Source organism: Salvelinus sp. IW2-2015, linkage group LG8 (assembly GCF_002910315.2).
Source record: "Salvelinus sp. IW2-2015 linkage group LG8, ASM291031v2, whole genome shotgun sequence".
Taxonomy (NCBI): Eukaryota; Metazoa; Chordata; class Actinopteri; order Salmoniformes; family Salmonidae; genus Salvelinus; species Salvelinus sp. IW2-2015.
This window is the reverse complement of record NC_036848.1, coordinates 15,423,436-15,450,576: the sequence shown is the minus strand read 5'-3', so window position 1 is coordinate 15,450,576 and position 27,141 is coordinate 15,423,436. Positions and strand designations below refer to the sequence as shown.

Genomic DNA, 27,141 nt, shown 5'->3' with positions numbered 1-27,141 from the left:
CTCTTTTCCTTGACCTGCACTCATATGTATTTGCAAAATAGGTGAAACCAATGGTCGACGCTTCCTGGATATTTGCTTTCAACTTGCCAGTTCTTGCACATCTGTGCAGATGAAGGAAATAAGACGAGGAAGAATGCCACTTGACTTTAGACTATAGAGATGCACCCAAGGGCTTCTCAATCTCAACTCTGCCCGTTAGGACTAGTGTGGGCTGAAAGAAAAAAAACACTACAATATAATGCTTGGTACTTGATGCAACACAGACCTTTGCTATGATGACGGCCTGATAGGCTCCAAGTGGCAGTGTGACAACTGTCCTCAGGGCCACAGTGGTGCATACGATACTGGCCCACCATGGTAGACCTGTGGTCTGATGGACAGAGATCAGTAGCTGCTCAGTCAGATGGACAGGAGTAGAGTCTGCTAGGCTCTCATACCAGCCTGTACCGCTGGTTGTAGATGCTGGTCTACATGGCTGAAAGCATAAAGTTGATTTGAGAGGCAGACTAGGACGGAGGCGTGTTAATGTGGCCACCCGAAGGGGGACGTGGCTGCGGTTCGTTTTGTGGTGGTCACAGGCAAAGGGAGCGTGGGAGATGCTTCGAATGGGAGGTCTGGGTGACAGGTGGCTGATTTGATGTAATATCCACAGTGAGCCAGGTCTCACGTTCACGGTCATCTTCAGACAAATCTGTAGAGAGGACAATTTTTAAGAAGTAGGCATGGGCAAAAGAAGTTGCACAGTAGTATGTAAATCAATCACCATTGGCACATTTTTATTTAGCCTAGCTAGCAGCAATGACTGGCCCTTCTGTAATGGAGACATACACGCCACCTAGCTAGCTACATAGGCAACAAGGTCAATGGACATTGGAACTTTTTAGCTTTGCAGCAAGTTTTCCATTACTTTAGGGCAGGTATTCCCAAACTGGGGTACGCAATGCCGTCTATACATTTGGGTGAGGTTTTTCTCTCTCGCCTGAGTAGCCTCGTTCCACCGCCAAAAATAAAATTAAACCATCTAGTGTTCAGCGAAATAACAACACAATGTCAAATACAGGTAGCCTAGTCAAATAATTAACATCCAATCACACTAACCGTTACTATCTCGCGGGAATTCCACTAATGGTCCGTATGTAGCTGCTGCTCATTCCGTTTGCCTGAAAATGGATTTTAAAAAGTAAGGCCCGCGTCCATAGAGACATACCAGCTCTACTGGTAGTACTGCTACTACCAGCAGTACTACACCTGCACCTGTCGACGTCAAGTTGTTCTGCTTCCACGAGCACATCCAATACTAGCATCAGTAATTCTACATTTGTTGTTAGCCCAGCTAGCATGGACACTGACAGTTGTGAATCTGATGCAGCCGAAGAGCTACTTCCCCCTTACCTGTGAAAGCACCGAACAGACGGGGACGTTGGACCATCGAAGAGGCGCAAATATGATGAGAACTACATTGATTTTGGGAGTAGTGCCTTTCCTCAGCCACAGTGTGTTAAATGTGCAAAAGTACTATTTCACAACTCGATGAAACCTTCACTCTTACGCAGACATTTAAAAACAAAACATGCCAATTTGGAAAATAAGCCACAGGAGTTTTTTGAGTGAGAATAAAGACGACTTTTGAGTAGTAAGACATGTATAAAAGCAACAGATAACATTAATATGAAGTGGCTAGAAGCATCTTATATGGTGAGCTACCTAGTGGCTAGGACAGGCAAGCCCCATACTATTGTGGAGGACTTAATTCTTCCTGCTGCCGCGGATATGGTTGGGACAATGCTGGGGGGAAAGGCTAAAAAACTATACAGATAATGCCTTCATCAAACAACACTGTTTCAAGACATGGCAGGAGATGTTTTGAAACAATTCGCATACAAGCCAGTGAATGATATGCGTTACAGCTGGATGAGTCAGACGTGGGAGGCCTGGCACAGCTTCTGGTATATGTCCGTTATGTTTATGCGGGGTCAATTAAGGAAGACATCCTCTTCTGCAAACCACTGGAAAACAGGAGAGGATATTTTTTAAGTACTAGACAGCTTTGTGACATCAAATGGAATTTGGTGATCAAGATGTGTTGGTATCTGTACTGATGTCGCAAAAGCCATGACAGGGAGACATAGTGGAGTGGTAACGTGCGTGCAAGCAGTTGCTCCCGACACCACTTGGGTACACTGCAGCATCCCCCGAGAGGCTCTTGCTGCCAAGGGAATGCTTGGCAGTTTGAAAGACGATTTGGATACTACAGTAAAAATTTAACTTTGTTAAAGCAAGGCCCCTGAACTCTTGTGTATTTTCTGTACTATGCAATGATATGGTCAGCGACCATGTAATGCTTTTACAGCATACAGAAGTGCGCTGGTTATTATGGGGCAAAGTATTGACATGTTTATTAAAATTGAGAGACCGGCATAAAGTTCTTTACTGACCATAATTTTCACTTGTCTGACCGCTTGCATGATGAGGAGTTTCTCGTCAGGACCGGAGTTGGGTGCGCAATTACGCAGGTACTTTCCCGAAAAACAGATGATACAAACAACTGGATTCGTTATCCACCTACCGATATCTGAACAAGAGAGCCTCATTGAAATTGCAACAAGTGGTTCGGTGAAATTTGAATTTAATTAGAAGCCACTGACAGATTTCTTGATTGGGCTGCGCTCAGAGTATCCTGCCTTGGCAAATCGCACTGTTAAGATACTGATGCCCTTTGCAACCACGTACCTATGTGAGAGTGGATTATCGGCCCTCACTAGCAAACTAAATACAGGCACAGACTGTGTGTGGAAAATTATTTAAGACAGACTCTCTCCAATACAACCCAACATTGCAGAGTTATGTGCATCCTTTCAAGCACACCCGTCTCATTAACCTGTGGTGAGTTATTCACAATTTTCGATGAACAAATAAGGTTTTATATGTAAGATGGTTAAATAATGAGCAAAATGATTGATTATTATATTATTATTTATGCCCTGGTCCTATAAGAGCTCTTTGTCACTTCCCACGAGCCGGGTTGTAAAAAAAACTCACACTCATTCTTGTTTAATAAATGTATAGTGTGTGTGGCAGGCATACGATGACGTCAAAACAACATTTGAGAGTGTGCTGACCCTGGTGCTAGAGGGAGTATGCAGCTGGAGGCTGAATGTTTGAAGGGGTACGGGGCTATAAAAAGTTTGGGAACCACTGCTTTAGGGGAATAGGAACGACTCAAGAAAGCTGTTGTAAGCGAGCAGCAAGGTTATCTTACAACTAAAACCTCTTTGTAGCTAGTATATCATGTACTGTACTAGCCCTTGATATTGACTCTCAGTTCCATTACACATAAGAGTCATTGGACAAAGGCGTCTTCTGTACGGGGGAGTTTTGTCGAGGTTTCGGAAGCATAAGGACTTTCTCTGTCTTATCTGATAATAATAATCAATAAAAAAGGTTACATTGATACCTTTATAGGGTTAGTTAATTCCCACACGGCCATATCTCTATGTTACAGTGTTCATGGAAAACCTCCCTTAGCGGAGTTGCCAACAACCGGGAGCATCCGGTTTTCAGGGATACAGCTAATTCAACATAGCTTCCTTTTCCTCTGAAAAATGGAAGTGGGAACTCTGCTCAGGCATGTTTTAAAGCCTGCTATGTTAGGTTAACCAGAGAGGAAGAAGCGAGAGGGACAACTGGGGCCAAAATCTCTTCTCCAGCAGGTGGTGTTTTTTTCATTTTTTCACTCACCAAGCAAGGAGTTTTGGTATAGAGCTCAATAAGTGTGTTGAATTTGGTTAACAAAAAATGTTATGTTTTTTTTTGCTACGTGTGGCATATTTGATCGAGTATTAGTTTCGTAGGTTGTTACGAGTGTAGTGATATAAGTACGGGGGAAAAAAAGAAAAAAAAGAGAGTACCCACTTTATATCAGTTGTACCTGGTTGTCACTAGTTCCCAAAGCCACAAAGTCATAAACCCCGCCAATTTCTACAATTTTAAACCTAACCACACTGCTAGCCTTAATGAATGTTTACGATAGCCAATTTTGAATGCGTGTTTGTGGGAACTAGCGGAAAAAGTTGTGCCTTTTGTTCACACGCATATCTGCCCTCTCATCGGCTAGAATGGTACCACCTGATCTTGCCCCCTACCGACTGCCTTTCATTTTTGAAGACGTTTCTTTTCATTGTTAGAGCGGCCACTAGAGTATCTGGTCAATATAATGGATAATCTGTGGGTTAACGAAATTATAAACTAGGTGGTTCGAGCACTGCATGCTGATTGGCTGACAGCCGTGTTAAATCAGACCTCACCTTGATGTATCTTGCATAAAAACAGTCCTTAGCCGTGGTACATTGGCCATATACCACACCCCCTCGTGCATTCTTGCTTAAATATACACTACCTGTGCTAATTACCCATCTGCGTCTCCTAACACCTGCGTGTAAACCTTAAGAGCGACGCCAAAAAACACCTTTGGCTGCAACTGTTAACGGTGTACAATATGTTTATTTTGCATTTGTGAAATTATTTTGATGTGATATGAACGTAAAGGGATTTGTTTCCAGAACACTACCGCAATTGAGAATCGATTCATGTTTAGATGGAGTATTTGGCTGTTTTGGTTTCCAGAGCCAATTCACCTTTAAACATGATGTAAGGTCATTGGACCATAAGGAGTAACGTTACGCTCCTTTAGTCGATTATGGGACTAGTATGGGGCTACTCGTATTGTTAGCTAATGTGAATCGAGTCTCAGTTGCGACATAGTTCTAGAAACAAAGCATTTTACTTTTATATCACATCAATCATATACACTAATCAAAATACACTTACTGGACACTTAACGGGCTTTATCACAGTTGACACTTTCAGTGACAATACTTTCTGGCGGCCTTCAGTTACACACAGGTGTTTGGAGCATGTTAGCTAGCTAATTAATTAACACAGGTGGTCCATCTGTCTTCCATAAACACGGGCTGCAACATGGAGATATAGCCATGTAGGAAGCATAACCTTATAAAAAGGTGTGTATCAATTTAACGTTTTGTTTTTTGAAAATTGTTTCTAGCTGATATGGAAGATAAGGTCCTCATGCTTCCAAAACACCAACGCAAGCGATGCGTGTTAAATGTTCGGACCGAGAGACGGGGCTCTTGACAAAACATCGCGTACAGAAGACACCTTCGTCCAATGACTCTTGTGTAATGGAACTACGAGTCATGAGGCTAGTCAGTGACATGCAATTACCTAGTTATAGCATGTAGTAAGGACAAAATAATACATTCTCACCTTCGTTCCACTTGCAGAAACTAATATTTAAACGTATGTCCCAAATCTATACATTACAATGCCGCACGCTAAATCTAGCATTAATTTATGATTTCACCTCCAGCTGCCAAACGTGTCGAGGAAATATGACGTCTGGAAAATAGTTAATACGCCTGTGAGAGGCTAGAGCATTAGCACCACCTTGCGGAGAAAAGTATGTATGCCCTGAAACCTGCAATTGATCATGAAGGAATGCGTATTTAAAATTACATTTTTTACCTTTATTTAACTAGGCAAGTCAGTTGACAACAAATTCTTATTTACAATGACGGCCTACCAGGGAACAGTGGGCCTTGTTCAGGGGCAGAACGATCCAGCAACCTTTCGATTACTGGCCCAAAGCTCTAACCACTAGTCTACCTGCCGCGTATGAGTGAAATTATTGAATCTTCCACCATTTAATCATATGTGTGCTTCCAATAGTTATGTCACACCCAAATGTATTTAACTTATTTTTCATTTCCGTGATATCTCTCTGCAAAGAAAAGGTCAGCCATTCTAAATGGATCTAGAAACGTTATTTTCATTGGTTCATAGAACTACCTGTTGAGCAAATCTAGATAACGTTGCCCGTTAATGTATTAGGATACTTAGGATATTTTTATTTTGTATTTATTATGGATCCCCATTAGCTACTCTTCCTGGGGTCCAGCAAAATTTAAGGCAGTTTATAACATTTTTAAAATATTACAATACAGATTTCACAACACACTGTGTTCCCTCAGGCCCTTACTCCAGAACTACCACATATCTACAGTACAAATTCCATGTGTACGTGTGTATATAGTGTGTATGTTATCGTGTGTGTATGCATGTGTCTGTGCCTATGTTTGTGTTGCTTCACAGTCCCCACTCTTCCGTAAGGTGTTTTTTTTGTCTGTTTTTTCAATCTAATTGTACTGGTTGCATGAGTTACTTGATGTGGAATAGTCATGGCTCTATGTCTTGGCTCTACATAGTCATGGCTCTATTTAGTACTGTGCACCTTCCATAATCTGTTCTAGACCTGTGGACTGTGAAGAGACCTCTTGTGGCAAGTCTTGTGGGGTATGCATGGGTGTCCGAGCTGTGCGCCAGTAGTTCAAACAGACAGCTTGGTGCATTCAACATGTCAATACCTCTCAYAAATACAAGTAGTGATGAAGTMAATCTCTCCTCCACTTTGAGCCAGGAGAGATTGACATGCATATTATTAATATTAGCTCTCTGTGTACATCCAAGGGCCAGCCGTGCTGCCACGTTCTGAACCAATTGCAATTGGTCCTTTTTTGTGGCACCTGATCACACGACTGAACAGTAGTGCAGGTGCGACAAAACTAGGGCCTTTAGGGCCTGCCTTGTTGAAAGTGCTGTTAAGAAGGTAGAGCAGTGCTCTATTATGGACATGCTTCTCCCCATCTTAGCTACTGTTGTTTTGACCATGACCATTTACAATCCAGGGTAACTTCAAGCAGTTTAGTCACCTCAACTTGCTCAAGTTCCACATTATTTATTACAAGATTTAGTTGAGGTTTAGGGTTAAGTTAATGATTTTTCCCAAATACAATGCTTTTAGTTTTTGAAATATTTAGGAGTAACTTATTCCTAGCCACCCACTCTGAAACTAACTGCAACTCTTTGTTAAGTGTTGCAGTCATTTCAGTCGCTGTAGTAGCTGACGTATTGTGTTGAGTCATCCACATACATAGACACTCTGGCTTTACTCAAAGCCAGTGGCAATTCATTAGTAAAGATTGAAAAAAGTAAGGGGCCTAGACAGCTGCCTTGGGGAATTCCTGATTCTTCCTGGATTATGTTGGAGAGGCTTACATAAAAAAAAACACCCTCTGTCTTCTTTTAGACAGGTAACTCTTTATCCACAATATAGCAGGGGGTGTAACGCCGTAACACATACGTTATGCCAGCAGCAGACAATGATCAATAATGTCAAAGACCGCACTGAAGTCTAACAAAACAGCCCCCACAATATTTTTATCATCAATTTCTCTCATCCAATCATCAGTCATTTGTGTAAGTGTCGTGCTTGTTGAATGTCCTTCTCCATAAGCATGCTGAAAGTTTGTTGTCAATTGGTTTACTGTAAAATAGCATTGTATCTGGTCAAACACAATTTTTGCCAGAAGTTTACTAAGGGTTGGTAACAGGCTGATTGGTTGGCTATTTGAGCCAGTAAAGGGGGCTTTACTATTCTTAGGTAGCGGAATGAATTTTGCTTCCCACCAACACTGGGGGCACACACATTCTAGTAGGCTTAAATAGAAAATATGGCAAATAGGAGTGGCAATATTGTTCGCTATTATCCTCAGTAATTTTCCACCCTAGTTGTCAGACCCCGGTGGCTTGTCATCGTTGATTGACAACAATCATATTTTCACCTCTTCCACACTAACTTTACGGAATTCAAAATTACAATGCTTGTCTTTCATAATTTGGTCAGATATACTTCGATGTGTAGTGTCAGCATTTGTTGCTGGCATGTCATGCCTAAGTTTGCTATTCTTGCTAATCAGGGTGAGCTTCACACAGTGGACTTCCTCCTGGGGCACACTGGCTTAGTGCTAACAGTATAAATCTGGTTCATAGGCACAGGATTACTGCATACAATAGCTGTAGGATCAGTAGAGGGATTCAGGGCAGTTAAAGGGACATAAATGAGGTTACTTGCATTGTGTCTACTGACGCCCCTGGTGTAATGTACATTTGCTGAAGCATTATGACAATTCTGCGTCACAATGGTAGGGATTAAATGAGCTGGGCTTAGGTCCTTGATAAGTAATTGTCTCAACACAGCCTTATAGTGCTGTGAAAGGATCCAGGATCCCACATGATTTGGGTGGATCCCGTCCTCCTTATAAAACGTGTTTTATTTCCAAAATGTATTGAAATCTAGTAAGTGGGACCGTGGGTGCAATCCTTGGCCATACGATTGAACCCACTTGGCACAGATGTCAATTCAATGTCTATTCCACGTTGGTTCAACGTCATTTCCTGTGAATGACGTGGAAACAACGTTGATTCAACCAGTGTGTGCCCACTGGGTCTTTTTCTCATGCAAGGGTCTGGACACTGTGTACTGTAGAAGGGTATTGAGATAAACTTGGCTCATGTTTTTACTTTTACTTAAAAATGAATTGTGACCAACACGAAACACAGCCTGGACAGGTAAAGGTTTGCTTTTGAAATATTACACAAAGAATTTAGAAAAGTACATTTTTTCCAATATTTTTTGAACATTTTGAATGCATTTTCCCCACTGCTGCACATGATTCCTCGTTGGCAGAGAAGCGGGCAGCTGTCGGTGGTGATGTGGGTGGGCGTTTCCGTGGCACTGGCCTGTGTCGTCCTATCCCTGATCACTACCCTGTGGTGTCGCTTTGTCAGCCGCAAACGCCATGGAGGACGACAACGGCAACAGGATATGCGACTCCATAGAAAATAAGACATGGGTTTGACTTTGAACTATTGGTGTTTATAAGTAAAGCTTTATTTGGGATCCATTCATAACATGGTCTCTTGGCTTGCAAGGACATCCAAATGCCAGCATTTAATTTTGGTAGTACAAAAATGAACCAAAGAAAGACAAACATTAGAAATCATATAATTTCATTTGAATAGATTTAAAATATCTCATGTAGAACTCTTATCAGTTCCAGACTGTAACAGCAGAGCTCTCGTCTCTATGACACGATGCACGAGTAATTTTAGTCTCAGTTTGAGTTTGGTCTGTAATTTGTGGCATGAATTTGACTTGAATAGTGGTATATCTACCCAACGGTGGATTTGAACAGCATCATGCCATTTGGTTTGTTGTTGTAACTAACCGGAGTTCTTCAAGAGAAAATAATATTTTTTCCTGTTATGCACGTTTGAAAGGGTATTTTAATCCAAAATCACCTTGCAATTATTTGCTCTAATTTGATTCAAATATCTAAATACAATCTGGCCCTTTCTTCAGAAATAAATCACTAAACCATACCGGAAGTACAATCCATTTTACATTTACATTTTTTTTTGTATCTCAGTAGGCTAGCCTTACAGAACTGCCCACATGGTGTAAAGACTTCTAAACTGACTTAAACCAGGAACTTCCCTCACGAGCCAATTAAATACAACAACCCTCCAGACAAAGTGTGTTGTGATTGGTTCACCAAAGGCCGGGTCAAAATCACGACCCCCGTGCCTTCCTGCTAGCAGCCGCACGCCTACTGTTGATGGCCTTGGTGCTGGCCCTCAGTTTTCTCAGACGCAGCTGTCGTAGCCTCAGCTGCAGGTCTTTGGGGAGCTTGCCCCCCTTGGCCAGGATCTCCTTCAGCCTCTGTTTGGGGGTCTTGGTGAGGCGGAAGTCACATATGGTGGGGTAATGCTCGTACATCACACGGCACATACGTGTGGATGGGTTGTAGCCCTCGGCGCTCACCGTGACCTCGTACTCGCCCGGGTTTAGCAGGCGCCAGTAGTCCCCGTCAGGTACTACAGTAAGGGCAGGACACAAAATGGCTACTGGTTAGTGGTAGGCTTCTCTGGCCTACACCTTTCATAACATATTCCTGCAGTGCCCTCTAGGTGCAATTTTACGACATCATTTTGAGGTTTTCTTCTTGAATCATTTACTGATGTGAAAAAATGTGCATGTGAGGAGGTAGACAGCCCACCTGATCTAATATGGTGGTCGATGTCATCCACTTTGATTATGGCATCTGCAATGCCAGCCTCTGTGTCTTTGTCTCTGATCACACCCTTGAGTCCTCTGTGGACCTTCAATACAACGCAAAAATCTAGAGATCAACAACACCATCATGGTGTGTTTAAACTGTATTAGACACTATTGATGGACGGACCTGCTCCATGTAGATCAGTAAAGACTCTTTGTTGTTCTCCCACTCGATGGGCAGCTCACTGGCATGAGGGAACTTATCACAGGACAACTCCACTGTCACATCGAAGCAGTTGGTGTGTAGATAGCTGAAATCATTCATGCCTGGAATAGATTTCAGGCAAATAATCAAGAATGTAAATCTTAAAATGGTACTTGAAATGACAGTACAGTACCCTGCTTTTCAAAGACAATGATGAGATGAACAAGATCACAAAATGCATGACCATAAAAGCGGTGGAATTCTCACTTCCTTGGACCGTGTGCCAGTTGGCTCCGTTGATGATGTTGTTGTAGCGTTGGAAGTTTTCATTGTGACAAGGCCGGCGGTCTGGATTTGACATGACCTGGTTGGTGCTGGCATAGACCGTGGCCAGCCAGCGGAAGAAACTATTGTCCGGTGTAGGGGTGTCATCGTGAGGTGCCCAGTCTTCAGTCCTGTCGAAGGGGTAGGTGACCACCAGTTCACCCCCGTGGAGGTTGGCACTTAATACGAACGGGATGTTCTGCATCCAGTTAATGACAGCACGCGTCTCTAAGGCCACCTATTGGATATAGGTCAATGCCACAGGAATAATGCATTAAAACAATATAGTGAAGTACAACAATTTTGACATATTCTCAAGGATATTGCTACATGACAAATCAAGAGCTTGGTTCTATAAGGTTATACAGTATCTGCATTTTTGTCAAAATTGAATTATTGACATAGCCTTGTTCTGTTCAATGTTCTTTACCTATATAGTACTCTAAATACGCCAATTCATGTTTAGTTCAAAAGAATACCATTCAAACCAATGAGGGTTCAGAACTTTAAAGCCAATTATCGCAGAATAATATTTTTGTAGATAGATTTAAGAAAATGTTCACATTCTTGATTTTCCCCAATTCTCTAACACAATATCATAGAGTGGATACTATTTGGTGATTTGATGTATGCATGTGAATTCTGAATGTCAACTTACAAAGGCGTCCTCTGAGGTATAGTACTCTGGTATGGGGATGTAGTGGTTGATGAGTTTGGACTTATCGTTATTTTGGAAGTCAAATTCAATAGCATCCCACATGACTTTATTCAGGTCAGCAAAGTTGTGGTTCATGTCGATGCCCTGGTAGCTATAGCGACCGAGCGCCCACCCCGCCAACTCGGAACCCTGGGATAAGAGAAGGGTCAGAGGTCAACATGGGCCTCTTTGAACAGTTAAAGGATATTTGACCAGTAATGTTGATTAAAATATACTCTCAGTAATAACACTATAATATATTATATTACAACAAAACATGTTATAACATGTTTTCTGAGACCTTCTTGAAGGCCATTTCATAACCATCGGGGTTCATGGATGGCAGCAAGTGGATGCGTGTCTCCTTGACCAGCCGGACGATGCGCTGGTTTCCCAGTTTGTACTCCTGACAGATATACTGCATCAGGTTGAGCAGCAGCTCCCGACCCAGGGCTTCATTCCCATGCATGCCAGCCACATAGCGGAACTCTGGCTCGCCTGCAGAGAGAGACAAAGCACATATGTAAACACAGCATAGCAGTGGCTACAAAAGTTGTTGTGACCAATGATTTATATATGCACTAGATGACTGATAGGTGGCGCTGTGTTGAAGCCACCTAGCCTCCATCTTGGCACTCCCCCAATGTTGTAATATATCTCCTACGGGGTAGTGCCAATATGGCCGACCAGTGGCTTCAAAGTCTCTCAATGGCCAAAACATAGCATCTGCAATCCAGGGTTAATATACAGTACATCATTGGTTGTGACCATTAGGTTAGAAGCTATTCTTCCATGCCGCTCTAGTTTACCCTTATATAATCCACTGGCAGACAGTTCTGAAATCGAGCACATCCTCCCTAGATAGCTTTGTGGTTTTTGACCACTTCCCTTGAGCCACTTCCCAAGAGTCAAGTAACAACGTTTCCGGGGCGGGCCCAAAGAGATATGGCTGGGTGTAAATTCAATCAACAGCATTTTAAAAAATGGCTTTTACTTGGCAAACATAACAATACACTGGTGTGATTGGACTGAATCTAACTTAACGACCTGGTGCAGACTTAATAATTTATTAACAAAATTATGATTTGGTTGGGAGATTTACTCTCGGCTTTAGAGGAGCACAAGCCACGTCTGTTCCTATGCTCAAGGGGCTTCTGTAGGTTCCGAGTGCAATGTTCCTGGAACGTTTTTTTAACCTCCCCTTTCTAATTCACACCACACAAACCACCCATTCAAATCATAGTTAGATAGATCTAAATAAGAAAAAAAAAATCTAAAATCTCATGACAACGATTAGAATTTTGTCCCTAGATGACCTATGAAGTCAACATTACTAACTGGATCTCTGAGATACTGTAAGACTAAAAAATATGCTTCCACTGGGCACAGACGTCAATTCAAAGTCTATTCCACGTTGGTTTAAAACTGTGTTCTCATAACACAGCAAGAATGGATATGGAATCATGGTTACTGTTCCGGTTGAAATTAGGCCCCTAGTCTTAACCACAGAATGAATGCATTGTTGATAGAAAACACCTGTGCAGAGAGTCTGAATGGCACAGGTCCTGACTGTGTCAAAGCATGTAAATCACAGACAGTACATTCTTTGGACAACAAGAACCTCAGACACCCTGACATAAACTATTTACATTTCTGTCCTCTGCTTTCTGTTGATCTTGCCTGTATTTTTTTTCACAGCCATGAAATTAATTGTACGGTCAGTTTTTACAGTAACAGTGCATCATACCTAAAGCCTTGTGTCACAGCAAAACATTTGGGGTTTGATAAAATAGGGAAAAAATCCCCCCACAAAAGAAACAAAGCACATTTCTATCACCATGAACCTACTGACTGAGTTCACATTGTACATACTGGCACATGGGATGAAAAGGCAAAGGACTTTGCCAGTGGAACATTTTAAACTAGTCTGGCTTATCCTCTGCCAATGGAATTGGAGGTTAACAACAAAATTAGGTCAAGTTGACAGACAAAAAACATTCAACGCTTTTTATTCTCTTAAAAAAACAAGCCAATATTCGAAATTGCCATTTTAAGACTAGTCACCCCGTTTGAAACGGCTTCTCCTTATATTCCAGTGCACAGGCTAACCAGTTCTCTGTCTATGGCATTCCTGACTCCCTCTCCCATTATGAGTTCTGGCGGCGAGGGGTATTAGTGGTTGCCAGAGCTGGTAGACCGGCTCAATGGGCGCCAAGCGTGGTCAATGAGTCCAAAGCAAACACTTTAGACATGTCAGAGTGAACAAGGATTGACTCCAGTCTCTGAGAGCATACTGTACAAAGTACTATAGCAGTGGCATTGCAGATAAGTTCCAACCTGGACTTTACATAGTAAACGTAAGTCCAGGACACTCCAATTAGTATGATATGTTACATTTGGTATGATATGTATTAATTTGTGGATGTCTGTCATCCTTTTCCTATGATATGTTACGAATTACAATTTGTATGATACACTATATATACAAAAGTATGTGGACACACCTTCAAATTAGTGGATTCCGCTATTTCATCCACACCCGTTGCTGACAGGAGTATAAAATCGAGCACACATCCATGCAATCTTCATAGAGTGGTGTAAAGCTTGCCGCCATTGGACTCTTGAGCAGTGGAAACACGTTCCCTAGAGTGATGAATCACGCTTCACCATCTGGCAGACGAATCTGGGTTTGGCGGATGCCAGTAGAGCGCTACCTACCCCAATGCATAGTGCCAACTAAAGTTTGATGGAGGAGGAATAATGGTCTGGTGCTGTTCTTCATGTTTCGGGCTAGGCAACAGTTTGGGGAAGGCCCTTTCCTGTTTCAGCATGATAATGCCCCCGTGCACAAAGCGAGGCCCATACAGAAATGGTTTGTCGAGATCAGTGTGGAAGAACTTGACTGGCCTGCACAAAGCCCTGACCTCAACCCCATCGAACACCTTTGGGATGAATTGGAACGCTGATTGATAGCCAGGCCTAATCGCCCAACATCAGCACCCGACCTCGCTAATGCTCTTGTGGCTGAAAGGAAGCAAGTCCCTGCAGCAATGTTCCAACATCTAGTGGAAAGCCTTCCCAGAAGAGTGGAGGCTGTTATAGCAGCAAAGGGGGGACCAACTCCATATTAATGCCCGTGATTTTTGGAATGAGATGTTCGACGAGCAGGTGTCCATATACATTTGGTCATGTAGTGTATGTTGTGAATTGCAATTCGTACAATATTTTATGAATTAGCAAAACGTATGACAGGTTACGAATTACAATTTGTTGTCACTAACATTAGCTAGGTGGCTAGTTGGCTAACGCTAATGCTACGGGTTAAGTTTTAGGGTTAGGGGAAGGGTTAGCTAACATACATAAGTAGTTGCAAAGATGCTACAATGCAAAAGTTGTCCGTGATGAAATTTGAACTTTAATTTGTTACGTCTAGTCTATGAGGCCAGGCTGTAAGCTATGTAGCATTTCCTTATGCTAAAACTTCATAAGGTGAAATAGGCCTATATCTACTCACCCAGCTCATGCTTTCCAGGGTGGTCGGAGATCTCCATGACGTACATCTTGAGACCCATGTGACTCTTCCCGATGCTGTAGATATGTGTGATGTCAGGGCAGGCCTCGGTCACTGATTTCATGAGCTGAGGAGGGACAGAGTTATGGTGTTGTCTGGTGGGCATAAGACTTCCATTCCTGTGGGACCCCCAGTGTATGCACATTTTGGGGGGAAAGATATTTTTTTGCATCTGGGGGGTCCACCAGGAATGGATTAAGTTGCACTGCCTTATGATGGTTAAGTGTGACTGAGAAGGATGCATCAGTATGTACAGTACAGTTTGTCTACCGTACAAATGGATTCATAGTCTTGGTATAGTTTGCTGAGCACATGGGGTATGGGGTATGTGTAGTGGGGTATGTGTAGTGCGGTATGTGAGTATGTGTGGACACGAGCCTAATGTTACATCCTACCGGTCAGAATCACCTCAAGCTCTTTACTGAGCGGTAGTGGCAGTGTAGTGAGGAGAAGAAAAAAACACTAATAATATTTGTTTTTCGGTGAGACTGGGGGAGGGAGCTCCAACCAGAAACCCTCTGCTTCCAGGACAGATTCAGTCAAGCGCCAGAGAGTAGATTGAAGTGAAGGGAGGAAGTTTCTTGCTAACTGTTGCATGCCATGTCCCTGCTGCTATGTTTATAATGCACAACATCACAAAATCTGAGCCAGCGGAGGATTTTTTTTCATGAGAAATTGTATTATTTTCTAAGTCACTGTTGTGTAGTTCTAAAATATGGTGAATCAGTTGTTTGGAATTATAATGATAAGTCTCTCAGACACACGCAACCCATTCGAAACCTCTCGCGACCCAAATTTGAGTTATAACTCCCCCTCCCACACCACCGGTTGAGAGTTGCTGCTATATTCTTATTGGTCAGATATTTGTTAATTTTTGGAAGAGAACAGGATGTAGTTGAGTTGATGTATGGCTGTGAAGGTGGTCAGTTCATGATCAAATCTGCTCTACCATAATTCTAAAGAACCCTAAAACTACACCAGTAGCCTATGGGTGAGTGCTGAAGGTCTCCACTTCAGGCCTTACTTTCCTCATCTCCTTGTAGTTGTGGTGTCTGAAGTCCAGCTTGTCTTGGGTGCCTTGCTCTGTCTGCTGCCAAGCGTAGATATTGTTAGGATCTACAGGAGGGGAGAGACGCAAGATAATGGAAATGCAATAACATTTGAATGTCGTTAGAGGTTATGATTCCTGTGTCTTAATCTAGTGTTGGGAGGATGTTGTGATGATGGTGGTGGACAAACCTGGTAGGGTACAGCCCAGAACCTCAGCTCTCAGACAGATAGTTCCGTTCTCGTACCAGCTCTGTGGATTGATGCGGATGTAGCGCGCCACTGTTGCCGACTCGTTAAATAGGGCCAACACTGGAGTTTCAGTATCCTGGTTCCCCTCAAATACCTACAGTACAGGAAAAAGCCAATAGTGGAGATAGGTCATGCTCTATGAAGAGGTGACTTCATATTCAATGAAGTATTTATTTATTGTTTCTCGAATTGCAGACTGCATAGATTATACAATAACTTCCCATTTTGCAGTTTCCGTCTTTCTGCCAGTCACATTTTCACTCTACCCCTTTGCCAAACCAGTGCCACAGACTGGTAACTAGATGGTGCAATCTGCCACAGTGTGCCCATAGAGAGTAAGGCTTGTGGGTTGGCAAGGTTGGCACAGTTGGCAAGGTTGGCACAGTGGAGTCAGCTTTGGCCAGGGCAAACTGTCAGTGCCATGGTCAGCTTGCCAACAGGCAGTGGAATGTCATTGGTCAATGATGTCAGAGCACGGTAGATATGAATACCTCACTGGACCACATAATGATATATTTTATTTTTTAATTATTTATTTTTTAATTGAACCTTTATTTAACTAGGCAAGTCAGTTAAGAACAAATTCTTATTTACAATGACGACCTACCCCGGCCAAATCCGGACGACGCTGGGCCAATTGTGCGCCGCCCAATGGCACTCCCAATCACGGCCGGATGTGATACAGCAACTTGACAATTGGGTAATGAGGAATAAAATAGTAAGCTATTCAAAATATAAAAATGGGTGGAATATCTGAATGTTGCAGTGAAAGTAATGGGAAGAAGGCAATAGATTATGGTTACTACATATCATATTTTAATGTATTGTACTGAATCAACTCACTGCCTCTTTAGTCCCATTCATAGCTGGCTGCCAGACCAGGGTGTCATTACTGAACTGGACCTTGTAGGTGAGTATAAAGTCCCAACTGTTAGGAAAGACAGGTGCAACTATTTAGCAATGTCCATACGACATTTACAGTACATACAATTCATTGCTATGGCTACATCACTGCACAATGGGGGCTTGGTGAACATGTGCCGTGACCTCCACTGACCTCCAGATTGAGCTGCGTCCCTGCATGATGACCCCGGTGAAGCGTGTGGGTCGCCGGGCATCCACCTCCAGCCACTGTTTCTTATCCTCATACTGGGCGCACCACGCCCCGTCATAGATGTCCCCGTCCTCAATACCCGACTACCGAGACAGACAGATTTGATTTACAAAGTGCATTTTACAAATCTAAACACAAGCTGTAGAGGTGGTTACCACAGAATAATGCATGGATAAAATGGTAAGAATGGCAGTAACATTTGTTGTGTTTGCTAACAGTGGTGAGAGACCTGTAGACTAGTTCTTGGTCTCACCTGGATGTTGAGTCGACCGCGGTGAGGTCCAAGTCCCCGGCGCTTGTAGGACGAGGCCCGCAGCTGTGTGTCCTTCACCCTCAGAGACTCCAGCCCCAGCGGAGGGCACTCTGACAGTCACGCAAGGAGAACAAGGTCACAGAGGAGAACAAGGTCACACACACACACACACACACACACACACACACACACACACACACACACACACACACACACACACACACACACACACACACACACACACACACACACAAGTCAAATATGGACTTGCAGAGAAGAATCTAACGTGTAAGAAAGCTGTACATGAACATGACATGATCATGGGAATTACAAGTTGAATTTAATGCCTTGACAGGAGCCGTAGTAGAAGGGAGATTGAGAGACTGCCCACCGGGCACAGATGTCAATTCAACATCTATTCCAAGTTGGTGGAAACAACGTTGATTCAACCAGTGAGTGTCCAGTGGATGCATACATGCACAATTCTCTAAGGTATTTGAGCATGAAAGAGAGTGAGAGGGAAAGCGATGAAGAGATGCAGAAGCGTGCAGGAAAGAGAGACTTCCTGTGTTTCCATGTGAGGAGCAGACAGGCGCTCATTGTCTGAGGAGCTAAGCCTGGTCGACTGGTCCTCTAAACACTAGTTCCTGTGTTAGGGCTGTGAGTGGTCTCTCTTAAAACCCTAATACCCTTTTGCCTTAGAGGCCTGCAGGATCTCTCCACGGGGGTCATTGTGACAGAGAGCATTGCTCTGCTCCAAGAGCTAATTGTTTAAAACGACTCAAGCTTTGTTGACAGTAGCCTGCCAAGTAAAGTAGCCAACTGATCTACTGAACTAGTGAAGTGATGCCAAAGACATTAACCTCATGTCAACAATGGTTTAGTCGTTTTAATGAAAATTGTGTTTTTACTCCTATACTATTTGTGTTAGGAGAATTGGCAAACACAAGGACTCAATGATTTCTTAGAGCTATCCTGTTTAGAGCATAGGAAACATTGTCTAATCTTTATGCATTAAATCATGTCCAACCTCAACAATTTGTATAGTTTCTTCAGTGGCATCAGTTGAAGAGAGACAATTTTCAGAATCCAGTTTAGATATTACAGCAAACTATCCAGTGGCCTTTGGGGTTACTCGTCATCATTTTACCAGTACATTAGTCATGATGAAAAACAGCTTGGCAGATCAGCCAATCTCCAACATGAATATTTAAAACATTAGACTCCCTTTTTCTGAGGAAAAACTGGGGAAACTCATAACTTGCCCCTGCTTTGGGGCCTCACGGTCCCCCTGCTTTGGGGCCTTACGGTCCCTCTGCCTCATTACACACAAACGTCCTACTCGGCTCGGCTCCTTATTCAAGGTATATCTCTCCATCTGGCCCCTGTAATTCCAGTTCTCTTTCCGCCACATTTCCGACCAGATCAGGGGCACCAGCCCCCCCTCCCCCACAGGGAGGGGCTTCCATGCAGCACTGAGCAGTAATGAGAGAGAGGGAGAGCGCGAGAAAGAGAGGGAGAGAGAGAAGATGGGCAGGAAATACTACAGAAGACTAGGGTCAGTTGCTGGAGAACAAATGCAAAAGCAAAACAACTATTTAAGCAAGGGAATGTTTTGTTTTGCTCGACTACTGCCACAGTAGCTACTGTAACTACTCTGTCATCAAGCAATGCTGTCAATGTCAGTTGTCTGTCATTTATGCATTTCAAAGTTGAAATGAAAATGTGCCATGCGTTTGTACACGGTAAGGAGAAAGAGCGCTGCACAGTATACAGTATGTTGTCTATTAGGCATCTAACCATTCTCATACTGTACATGTCACTCAGGGAAGTTCCCCATACATACGTCCCACTGGCTTCACTGGCAGCGAAGGGCGCCCAATGATTTTGGGTTTGCTTTTTTTAACAACCTTGGGCTTGCGCTTCTTAGGTAGGACTTTGAGTTTCTTGACCTTCTTCCATATCTTTTTAGGCTTCTTTACTGCCTTTACCTTCCTGGTGGACCACTTGGCTACAAAAGGCAAACCATCTCATCAACAAAGACGCACATTGTCAAATGTGAAAGTATGATGTGCGTCATAAGGACTATACAACACATTCTCAGGCTATGTAGATATGGTATCTTGGTACTGAATGTAGATAGCTGACTCAACCAGTTTAACTCAGGCTTTTCTGATGGTCTGTGTCTACAAGACAGCTGGTTCCCATCACAACCTGATAACCCCCAAGCTAAACACTTGTAGAACCAACCCCCTGGACTTGGTTTCCGAGACCACAGAAATGCAGCATAGATATAACAACCCCCTGTAAAGCGTGTTTTCCCTGCCTTGCGCTCCAGTTGTTATTTATCCCATTCGTTTGCAATGTGTGTTTTCAGAGTTGTTTGTTGATGGAACATGGTCTAAATGATTTCAATGTAAGAAATTAAAGATAAAAATGTAGATGCTTTTTAACCAATAGGCTGTGCCCAAGGCCGAAATACCGCATTTGGGGCCCTGGGGAAAACCTTTTTTTTGGGGGGGGGCTAATTTCCCACTTTTCAACACATTTTGACATGGGACAGAGAGAAATGTGTTGTTTTTAAAGCTCATCTCATACTATTCTTCATATTTTGCTGTGAGGGTGAGAGAAAATGTTGCAATTTTAAAGCAAACGTCCTGCAATTTTACACACTTTGGCATTGCTTATGACCCCAACCCCCCTGAAGGTTGGGGCCTTGCCCCGTGAGCCCGTTCTGTAATCTGGCCCTGGCTGTGTCTTTTTCCAGACATTTCACACATTTACTTGATGCAGAAGTGATATGTCAGATATCTGCCAAAGAATGACACTTGAAAGACACATGAGATCATTTAAAAATGTCTGTAATATCTACAACAATGTCTAGCCTACGTCTATAATAACACATCACATAATATTGTTTCAAAATTGAACTTAGCAGTTGACCTGCATTTTACATCCGCAAATACATTTCAATGCTGCTCACCAAATTCGAGTGGTTCATCCTCAGGTTCTTTGTTCCATACTCGTTTTTCCACTTTCTTGTCGATACCCTCATTTAAGTCTTCTGTGTTGAAACTATAGTTAGCGGTGGTGGTCGTTTTCGGTGGTCTAGTAGTAGTTGTCAGTACCTTTGAAGTCGTTGTAGATGTCAACTTTACCGCTGGTGCGTTGGTGCTTTTATTGCTCTGGGTTGTATTTAGTTTAGTTGTAGAATCTCGTCTCTCAGTCGGAGTAACAGCTGTAGTTGTATTATAATCCACAGACCTCACTCTAGTTGTGCCATTGCCAGATGAAACGAGACCATATGATCCACATATCAAACACGACAAAACAAAGGTAAAGTACAGTGCTTGTGCCATAACTGTCCCTTCAGACATTCCGGGTGAATATTGACAATTTAAACGTCCCCCACTCCACATGAAGGTCCACCCATAGACTTACATAATACGGATCCCGTGCACAATCCGTTGCGCATGCAGAAGTAACGGGACCGCTGCCCATAAATGTTCTGTGTCCAGAACATTTATAAAAGCTTCACAATAAGAGCCCTCATTTGACAGTTTAAAAAGGTACACATGTAAAAGATATCATCACAAGACTGTAGTTATTATTAAAGGAGGGAACTGTAAGCTATGTCTATGTCAGTCCTACTGAATAATTTGTCTGTCTAACATTCTACTTTCTGAAACATAGCTCCACAATTATTTTCATATTATTAAACCAATTCTAATAATTTGCAATATCATAATGTTACGATAAGGAGGCTAATGAGCTTTTAATTTGATAGAAAAAAGCAGAAGCTGCTTCAGCTTTTGCTTGACGTGCTTCTGATTACTAAACAGAACAGAGTAACGCTAAAATCCGAAATATTGATGGGGATGTGCTTCCATCTAGTGGCCAAAGTTGAGTATTACAACCACCAAATTCAAGAATAACTTTCAGTTTGAATGTAGATAAACGTAGAACATTGCTAAACTTGCTCAGACTGAGCATGCAGGGACTGGCATGGAAATGATTGCTAAAACCTATTAAGTTAATAAAATTATAAAGTGTGCATTTTTTGTCTATGTTTTGGTTGGTATATCTAAAGAGAGCTGGGACAAATGTCAGATGTATCAAAGGCAATGTTGCATTGCTCAGCAAGTATAGGACATTTGTCACACACTGGTGATATAGCTCCTAGAAATGCTAAATTAAAGGCTTACTGTCTTACTTGTCATTTAACTGTAAAATTGTACATGGAATCCATATGGATTGTTTATTGTGATCATCTGAATCATTAACATTGTTGGGCTTTGATTTAAAATGACGTTCTGTAAATGGGATAAAATGTGTTAGGGAAGATACGCTCCACTAGATGGCGCCAGTGACCAGATTTTGAGCTGAACATTTGGAGTGCCAAAGTAGAGACCCAAATAATATTTTTTTGCTATTATTGACATTTTAAATTGCCTTGTCTACTTAATGTATTATATTCATAATAATTAACAAAGCTTTTGGTAGCTGTCTTCTCTAATTTATTTACATTTTGTGGAATGATGAAATGTAATTGTACATAATTGTCATCAGTGATTGATGACCGTTTTGATAAATGATTGGGGTAGGAAATAATTATTCGATTTTTAAATCAAATTATATATATTTTTTTTAAACATGGTGGGCATATATGATGCCACCTATGTTATTTCTTGGTGGATAACAACATTTTACACCTGCCTTACTATTGTACTGCAGTAGCTTACTTTACTTAATGGAACATTCTTTCGCAGCTCTCCTTTTATTTATTTTTCTCTCTGTCAACCTGTAAGGAATTATAAATTGATGTTTCTGCATTATGCATTGAAGTTTTGTTAGGACAATGTTCATTTGCCCAAACACTTGAGGAGACTTTCCAGTCCTCCCTAAGTTATGCATGCTATATTCAAATGAGTCACGTTGCAGGTTTTCCAGTGTACATTCAGGTTCCGCCCCACTTACTCTCTTCTGGGGAAATGAATTCTCACATGCAGGTATTTGGACCTCTGTTAGTTGGATCTCGTCCCCAACATCCTGCTGTGTACTTTTAGACCTGGTATAGTAGTGTTTTGGCCTTTTACTTTGGAACACTGGACCCAAGCAATGACATGAGAGCATGCCCAGAGACATCACATAACAGAAATTGGGAATGCTGCTGACTTTTTGTGACTTGACCAAATATACTGTATACTGTTTCATTGTAATGTGCAACTTTAACACATTTTCATATTTATCTTATACAAACGCATACAAAAATGTACATGCACACTTAATTCAGCACATGCATGTGCCAAAGAAGAGTGAGCAACTAGTTGGAGACAGCAGAGAAAATGTATTCCAGCTCTTAAGCTAGTCAAGAAAAATAGGCCTGGTGTCAATAAAATCCCCATGATGTAATAATGTGACCAATATATGTCTAGCGCCTTATCCCTGACTTCATTGGTATTTAAACACGGCAGAACATTGCGTGTTATTGTTGGGATAGGCAGGCCAGTTCGTGAGATCGCAAGGTTTTGTGCATGTGTAGCAGAAAAGGCAGGAAGCACCCAGTTGTATTGGTCCCAGTGGACTGATTTGAACATAATAGTTGTTTTTAATGTAGCACCATCATTTAAATTGCTAATTATAATCAGATTTAACAAATAAATCAAATATGACCTTCCCACCTTTCATTTTTTACTGCAGAAAAGTTTTGCTGTTGTAAATCTAAGCAGTGGTAGAATATTTGATCATGCTCGCTCAGTCTTAGGGTTCCTATGGATGTTGTTTGGATTTTGTTTAGTGGCCTTCGTCTCAGACTCTTCATCTATACCGTTGAAGACATTTGGCTCTAACATGTAAGAGTCTGTTATAGAACAATTAGTATGTTCATAAAACAACCCACTGGGCACACACTGGTTGAATCAACGTTGTCTCCAAGTCAATTCAAGGAAATTACAGTGCCATCAGAAAGTATTCAGACCCCTTGACTTTTACCACATTTTGTTACGTTACAGCCTTATTCTAAAATGGATTAATACAACAACAAAAAATCCTCAGCAATCCATACACAATACCCCATAATGACAAAGTGAAAAAAGGTTTTAAGAAATTTTGCAAATGTATTAAAATTAAAGAACAGAAATACCTTATTTACATAAGTATTCAGACCCTTTGCTATGAGACTCGAAATTGATCTCAGGTGCATCCTGTTTCCATTGATCATCCTTGAGATGTTTATACAACTTGATTGGAGTCCACCTCTGGGAAATTCAATTGATTGGACATGATCTGGAAAGGCACACAATTGTCTATACAAGGTCCCACAATTGACAGTGCATGTCAGAGCAAATACCAAGCCATGAGGTCAAAGGAATTGTCCGTAGAGCTCAGAGACAGGATTGTGTCGAGGCACAGATCTGGGAAAGGGTACCAACAATGTTCTGCAGCATTGAAGGTCTCAGAGAACACAGTGGCCTCTATCATTCTTAAATGGAAGAAGTTTGGAACCACCAAGACTCTTCCTAGAGCTGGCTGCCCGGCCAAACTGAGCAATTGGGGAGAAGGACCTTGGTCAGGGAGGTGACCAATAACACCATGGTCACTCTGACAGAGCTCTAGAGTTCCTCTGTGGGTATGGAAGAACCTTCCAGAAGGACAACCATCTCTGCAGGCACCTAAAGACTCTCAGACCATGAGAAAATATTATCTGGTCTGATGAAACCAAGATTAAACTCTTTGGCCTGAATGCCAAGCGTCACGTCTGGAGGAAACCTGGCACCATCCCTACGGTGAAGGATGGTGGTGGCAGCATCATGCTGTGGGGATGTTTTTCAGCGGCAGGGTCTGGGAGACTAGTCAGGATTGAGGGGAAAGATCAACGGAGCAAAGTACAGAGAGATCCTTGGTGAAAACCTGCTCCGGATCGCTCAGGACCTCAGGCTGGGGTGAAGGTTCACCTTCCAACAGGACAACGACGTTAAGCACACAGCCAAGACAATGCAGGAGTGGATTCGTGACAAGTCTTTGAATGTCCTTTACTGGCCCAGCCAGAGCCCGGATTTGAACCCGATCTAACATGTCTGGAGAGACCTGAAAATAGTTGTGCAGCAAAGCTCCCAATCCAACCTGACAGAGCTTAAGAGGATCTACAGAAAAGAATGGGAGAAACTCCCAAAATACAGGTGTTCCAAGCTTGTAGTGTCATACCGAAGAAAACTCTATGCTGTAGTTGCTGCCAAAGGTGCTTCAACAAAGTACTGAGTAAAGGGTCTGAATACTTACAGTTGAAGTCGGAAGTTTACATAAACCTATGTTGGAGTCATTAAAACTCGTTTTTCAACCACTCCACAAATTTCTTGTAAACAAACTATAGATTTAGCAAGTCGGTTAGGACATCTACTTTGTGCATGACACAAGTAAAAAAATCCAACAATTGTTTACAGATTATTTCACTTATAATTCACTGTATCACAATTCCAGTGGGTCAGAAGTTTACATACACTAAGTTGACTTCTTTTAAACAGCTTGGAAAATTCCAGAAAATGATGTCATGGCTTAGAAGCTTCTGATAGGCTAATTGACATCATTTGAGTCAATTGGAGGTGTACTTGTGGATGTATTTCAAGGCCTACCTTCAAACTCAGTGCCTCTTTGCTTGACATCATGGGAAAAACAAAAGAAATCAGCCAAGACCTCAGAAAAGGAATTGTCGACCGCCACAAGTCTGCTTCATCCTTGGGAGCAATTTCCAAATGCCTGAAGGTACCACGTTCATCTGTACAAACAATAGTACGCAAGTTTAAAGACCATGGGACCATGCAGCCGTCATACCGCTCAGGAAGGAGACGCGTTCTGTCTCCTAGAAATTAATGTACTTTGGTGTGAAAAGTGCGATTCAATCCCAGAACAACAGCAAAGGACCTTGTGAAGATGCTGGAGGAAACAGCTACAAAGGTATCTATATCCACAGTAAAACAAGTCCTATATCGACATAACCTGAAAGGCCGCTCAGCAAGGAAGAAGCCACTGCTCCAAATCCGCCATAAAAAAGCCAGACTACGGTTTGCAACTGCACATGGGGACAAAGATCGTACTCTTTGGAGAAATGTCCTCTGGTCTGATGAAACAAAAATGACCATCGTTATGTTTGGAGGAAAAAGGGGGAGGCTTGCAAGCCGAAGAACATCATCCCAACCGTGAAGCACGGGGGTGGCAGCATCATGTTGTGGGGGTGCTTTGCTGCAGGAGGGACTGGTGCACTTCACAAAATAGATGGCATCATGAGGAAAGAAAATTATGTGGATATATTGAAGCAACATCTCAAGACATCACACAGGAATTTAAAGCTTGGTCACAAATGGGTCTTAAAAATGGACAATGACCCCAAGCATACTTCCATAGTTGTGGCAAAATGGCTTAAGGACAACAAAGTCAAGGTATTGGAGTGGCCATCACAAAGACCTGACCTCAGTCCTATAGAAAATCTGTGGGCATAACTTAAAAAGTGTGTGCGAGCAAGGAGGCCTACAAACCTGACTCAGTTACACCAGCTCTGTCAGGAGGAATGGGCCAAAATTCACCCAACTTATTGTGGAAAGCTTGTGGAAGGCTAGCCAAAACGTTTGACCCAAATTAAACAATTTAAAGGCAATGCTACCAAATACTAACTGAGTGTATGTAAACTTCTGATCCACTGGGAATGTGATGAAAGAAATGAAAGCTGAAATAAATCATTCTCTCTACTATTATTCTGACATTTCACATTCTTAAAAAAAAGTGGTGATCCTATACTTTAAAGATTTTGAGTTTTGATCACTTAATAATTCACAACCAAAATTGATATCAGTAAAACACTATAACTAATTCATAGGTCTACCCTTAATTGTTACTTCTGTGAACTTTTATTATCCTCCCTCATGAGGGTGAGACATTATAAAATATCTTCAATGTTTCTTAAACTTACAGAAGGCAGAACATTTTCTCCTGAACTAAATATAAGTATTGCTTTTAGTTGGCAGAGGTCTTTAATTAAATATTATTGTGTTTTGATCTATTTCTAATACCTTTTAAAACCTTTTCTGGTAGAGACACTAAGACACGTTTTCCATCTGTTTGATCAGAAATCAAAGCCTTTGCTTATTCCTAATATTTAGGATGGAAAATGGTGGGGAAAATGATATACAGTGCCTTCAGAAAGTATTTACACCCCTTTACTTTTTCCAAATGTTGTTGTGTTAAGCCAGAATTAAACATTTTTATTGTGTCATTGATCTACCCCATAATGTCAAAGTGGAATTTTGTTTGTAGAACATTTTAGAAATTAATAAAAAAATTCAATCTGAAATGTTTTGAGTCGGTAAGTATTCAACCCCTTTGTTATGGCAAGTCTCAATAAGTTCAGTTGTAAAAATGTGCTTAATAAAACACAAGTTGTTTGGACTCATTCTGTGTTCAATAATAATGATTAATATGATTTTTGAATCACTACCCCATCTCTGTACCCCTCACATACAATTATCTGTAAGGTCCCTCAATTGAGTAGTGAATTTGAAGCACAGATTCAACAACAAAGTTTTCAAATGCCTCGCAAAGAAGGGCACCGATTGGTAGATGTATAAAAAAATAGCAGACATTGAATATCCCTTTGAGCATGGTGAAGTTATAAATTAGGCTTTGGATGGTGTATCAGAGGGGAAGGAAAACTGCTCA

The 27,141-nt window shown here is 41.9% G+C and overlaps 2 protein-coding genes across 11 annotated transcripts in view; both read right to left on the bottom strand.

The window, feature by feature from the left end:
• cox18 (cytochrome c oxidase assembly factor COX18) overlaps positions 1 to 5,401 on the bottom strand; it is a 10,020-nt gene extending 4,619 nt beyond the window's left edge. For 2 of the 9 annotated variants that reach the window (XM_070444774.1, XM_070444780.1), the window contains exons 1-3: positions 5,284 to 5,401; positions 2,436 to 2,572; positions 266 to 691 (exon numbers count right to left, since the gene is read on the bottom strand). In XM_070444774.1, coding sequence (XP_070300875.1) covers positions 266 to 691; positions 2,436 to 2,465 — 456 coding nt within the window. In that variant the 5' untranslated portion in view covers positions 2,466 to 2,572; positions 5,284 to 5,401. The other 7 variants (XM_070444776.1, XM_070444778.1, XM_070444775.1 and 4 more) reach the window with 7 other exon arrangements.
• Positions 5,402 to 9,179: 3,778 nt separating this feature from the next.
• cpxm1b (carboxypeptidase X (M14 family), member 1b) lies at positions 9,180 to 20,899 on the bottom strand. 2 transcript variants are annotated; one of them, XM_023992601.2, is made up of 13 exons: positions 20,420 to 20,899; positions 17,437 to 17,546; positions 17,127 to 17,266; positions 16,913 to 16,997; positions 16,010 to 16,163; positions 15,795 to 15,886; positions 14,714 to 14,837; positions 11,501 to 11,697; positions 11,161 to 11,349; positions 10,446 to 10,740; positions 10,161 to 10,300; positions 9,975 to 10,077; positions 9,180 to 9,792 (listed from the first exon to the last, which is right to left on the bottom strand). In XM_023992601.2, exons 1-13 carry the CDS (start codon positions 20,853 to 20,855, stop codon positions 9,488 to 9,490), a joined length of 2,370 nt encoding a protein of 789 aa, XP_023848369.1. In that variant the 5' UTR covers positions 20,856 to 20,899; the 3' UTR covers positions 9,180 to 9,487. The 2 variants fall into 2 exon arrangements, with proteins under 2 accessions (XP_023848369.1, XP_023848368.2); XM_023992600.3 differs by having other exon boundaries at positions 11,266 to 11,349.
• Between the last annotated feature and the right edge of the window lie 6,242 nt (positions 20,900 to 27,141).

Coding starts and splice junctions, on each gene's coding strand:
- cpxm1b (XM_023992601.2), bottom strand. CDS start 20,855: ATGTGGAGTGGGGGACGTTTAAATTGTCAATATTCACCCGGAATGTCT. Junction 15,887..16,009: donor TCTGGGCTGTACCCTACCAG/GTTTGTCCACCA, acceptor CCCCTCCTGTAG/ATCCTAACAATATCTACGCT. Junction 11,350..11,500: donor ATGAAATGGCCTTCAAGAAG/GTCTCAGAAAAC, acceptor CTCTTATCCCAG/GGTTCCGAGTTGGCGGGGTG.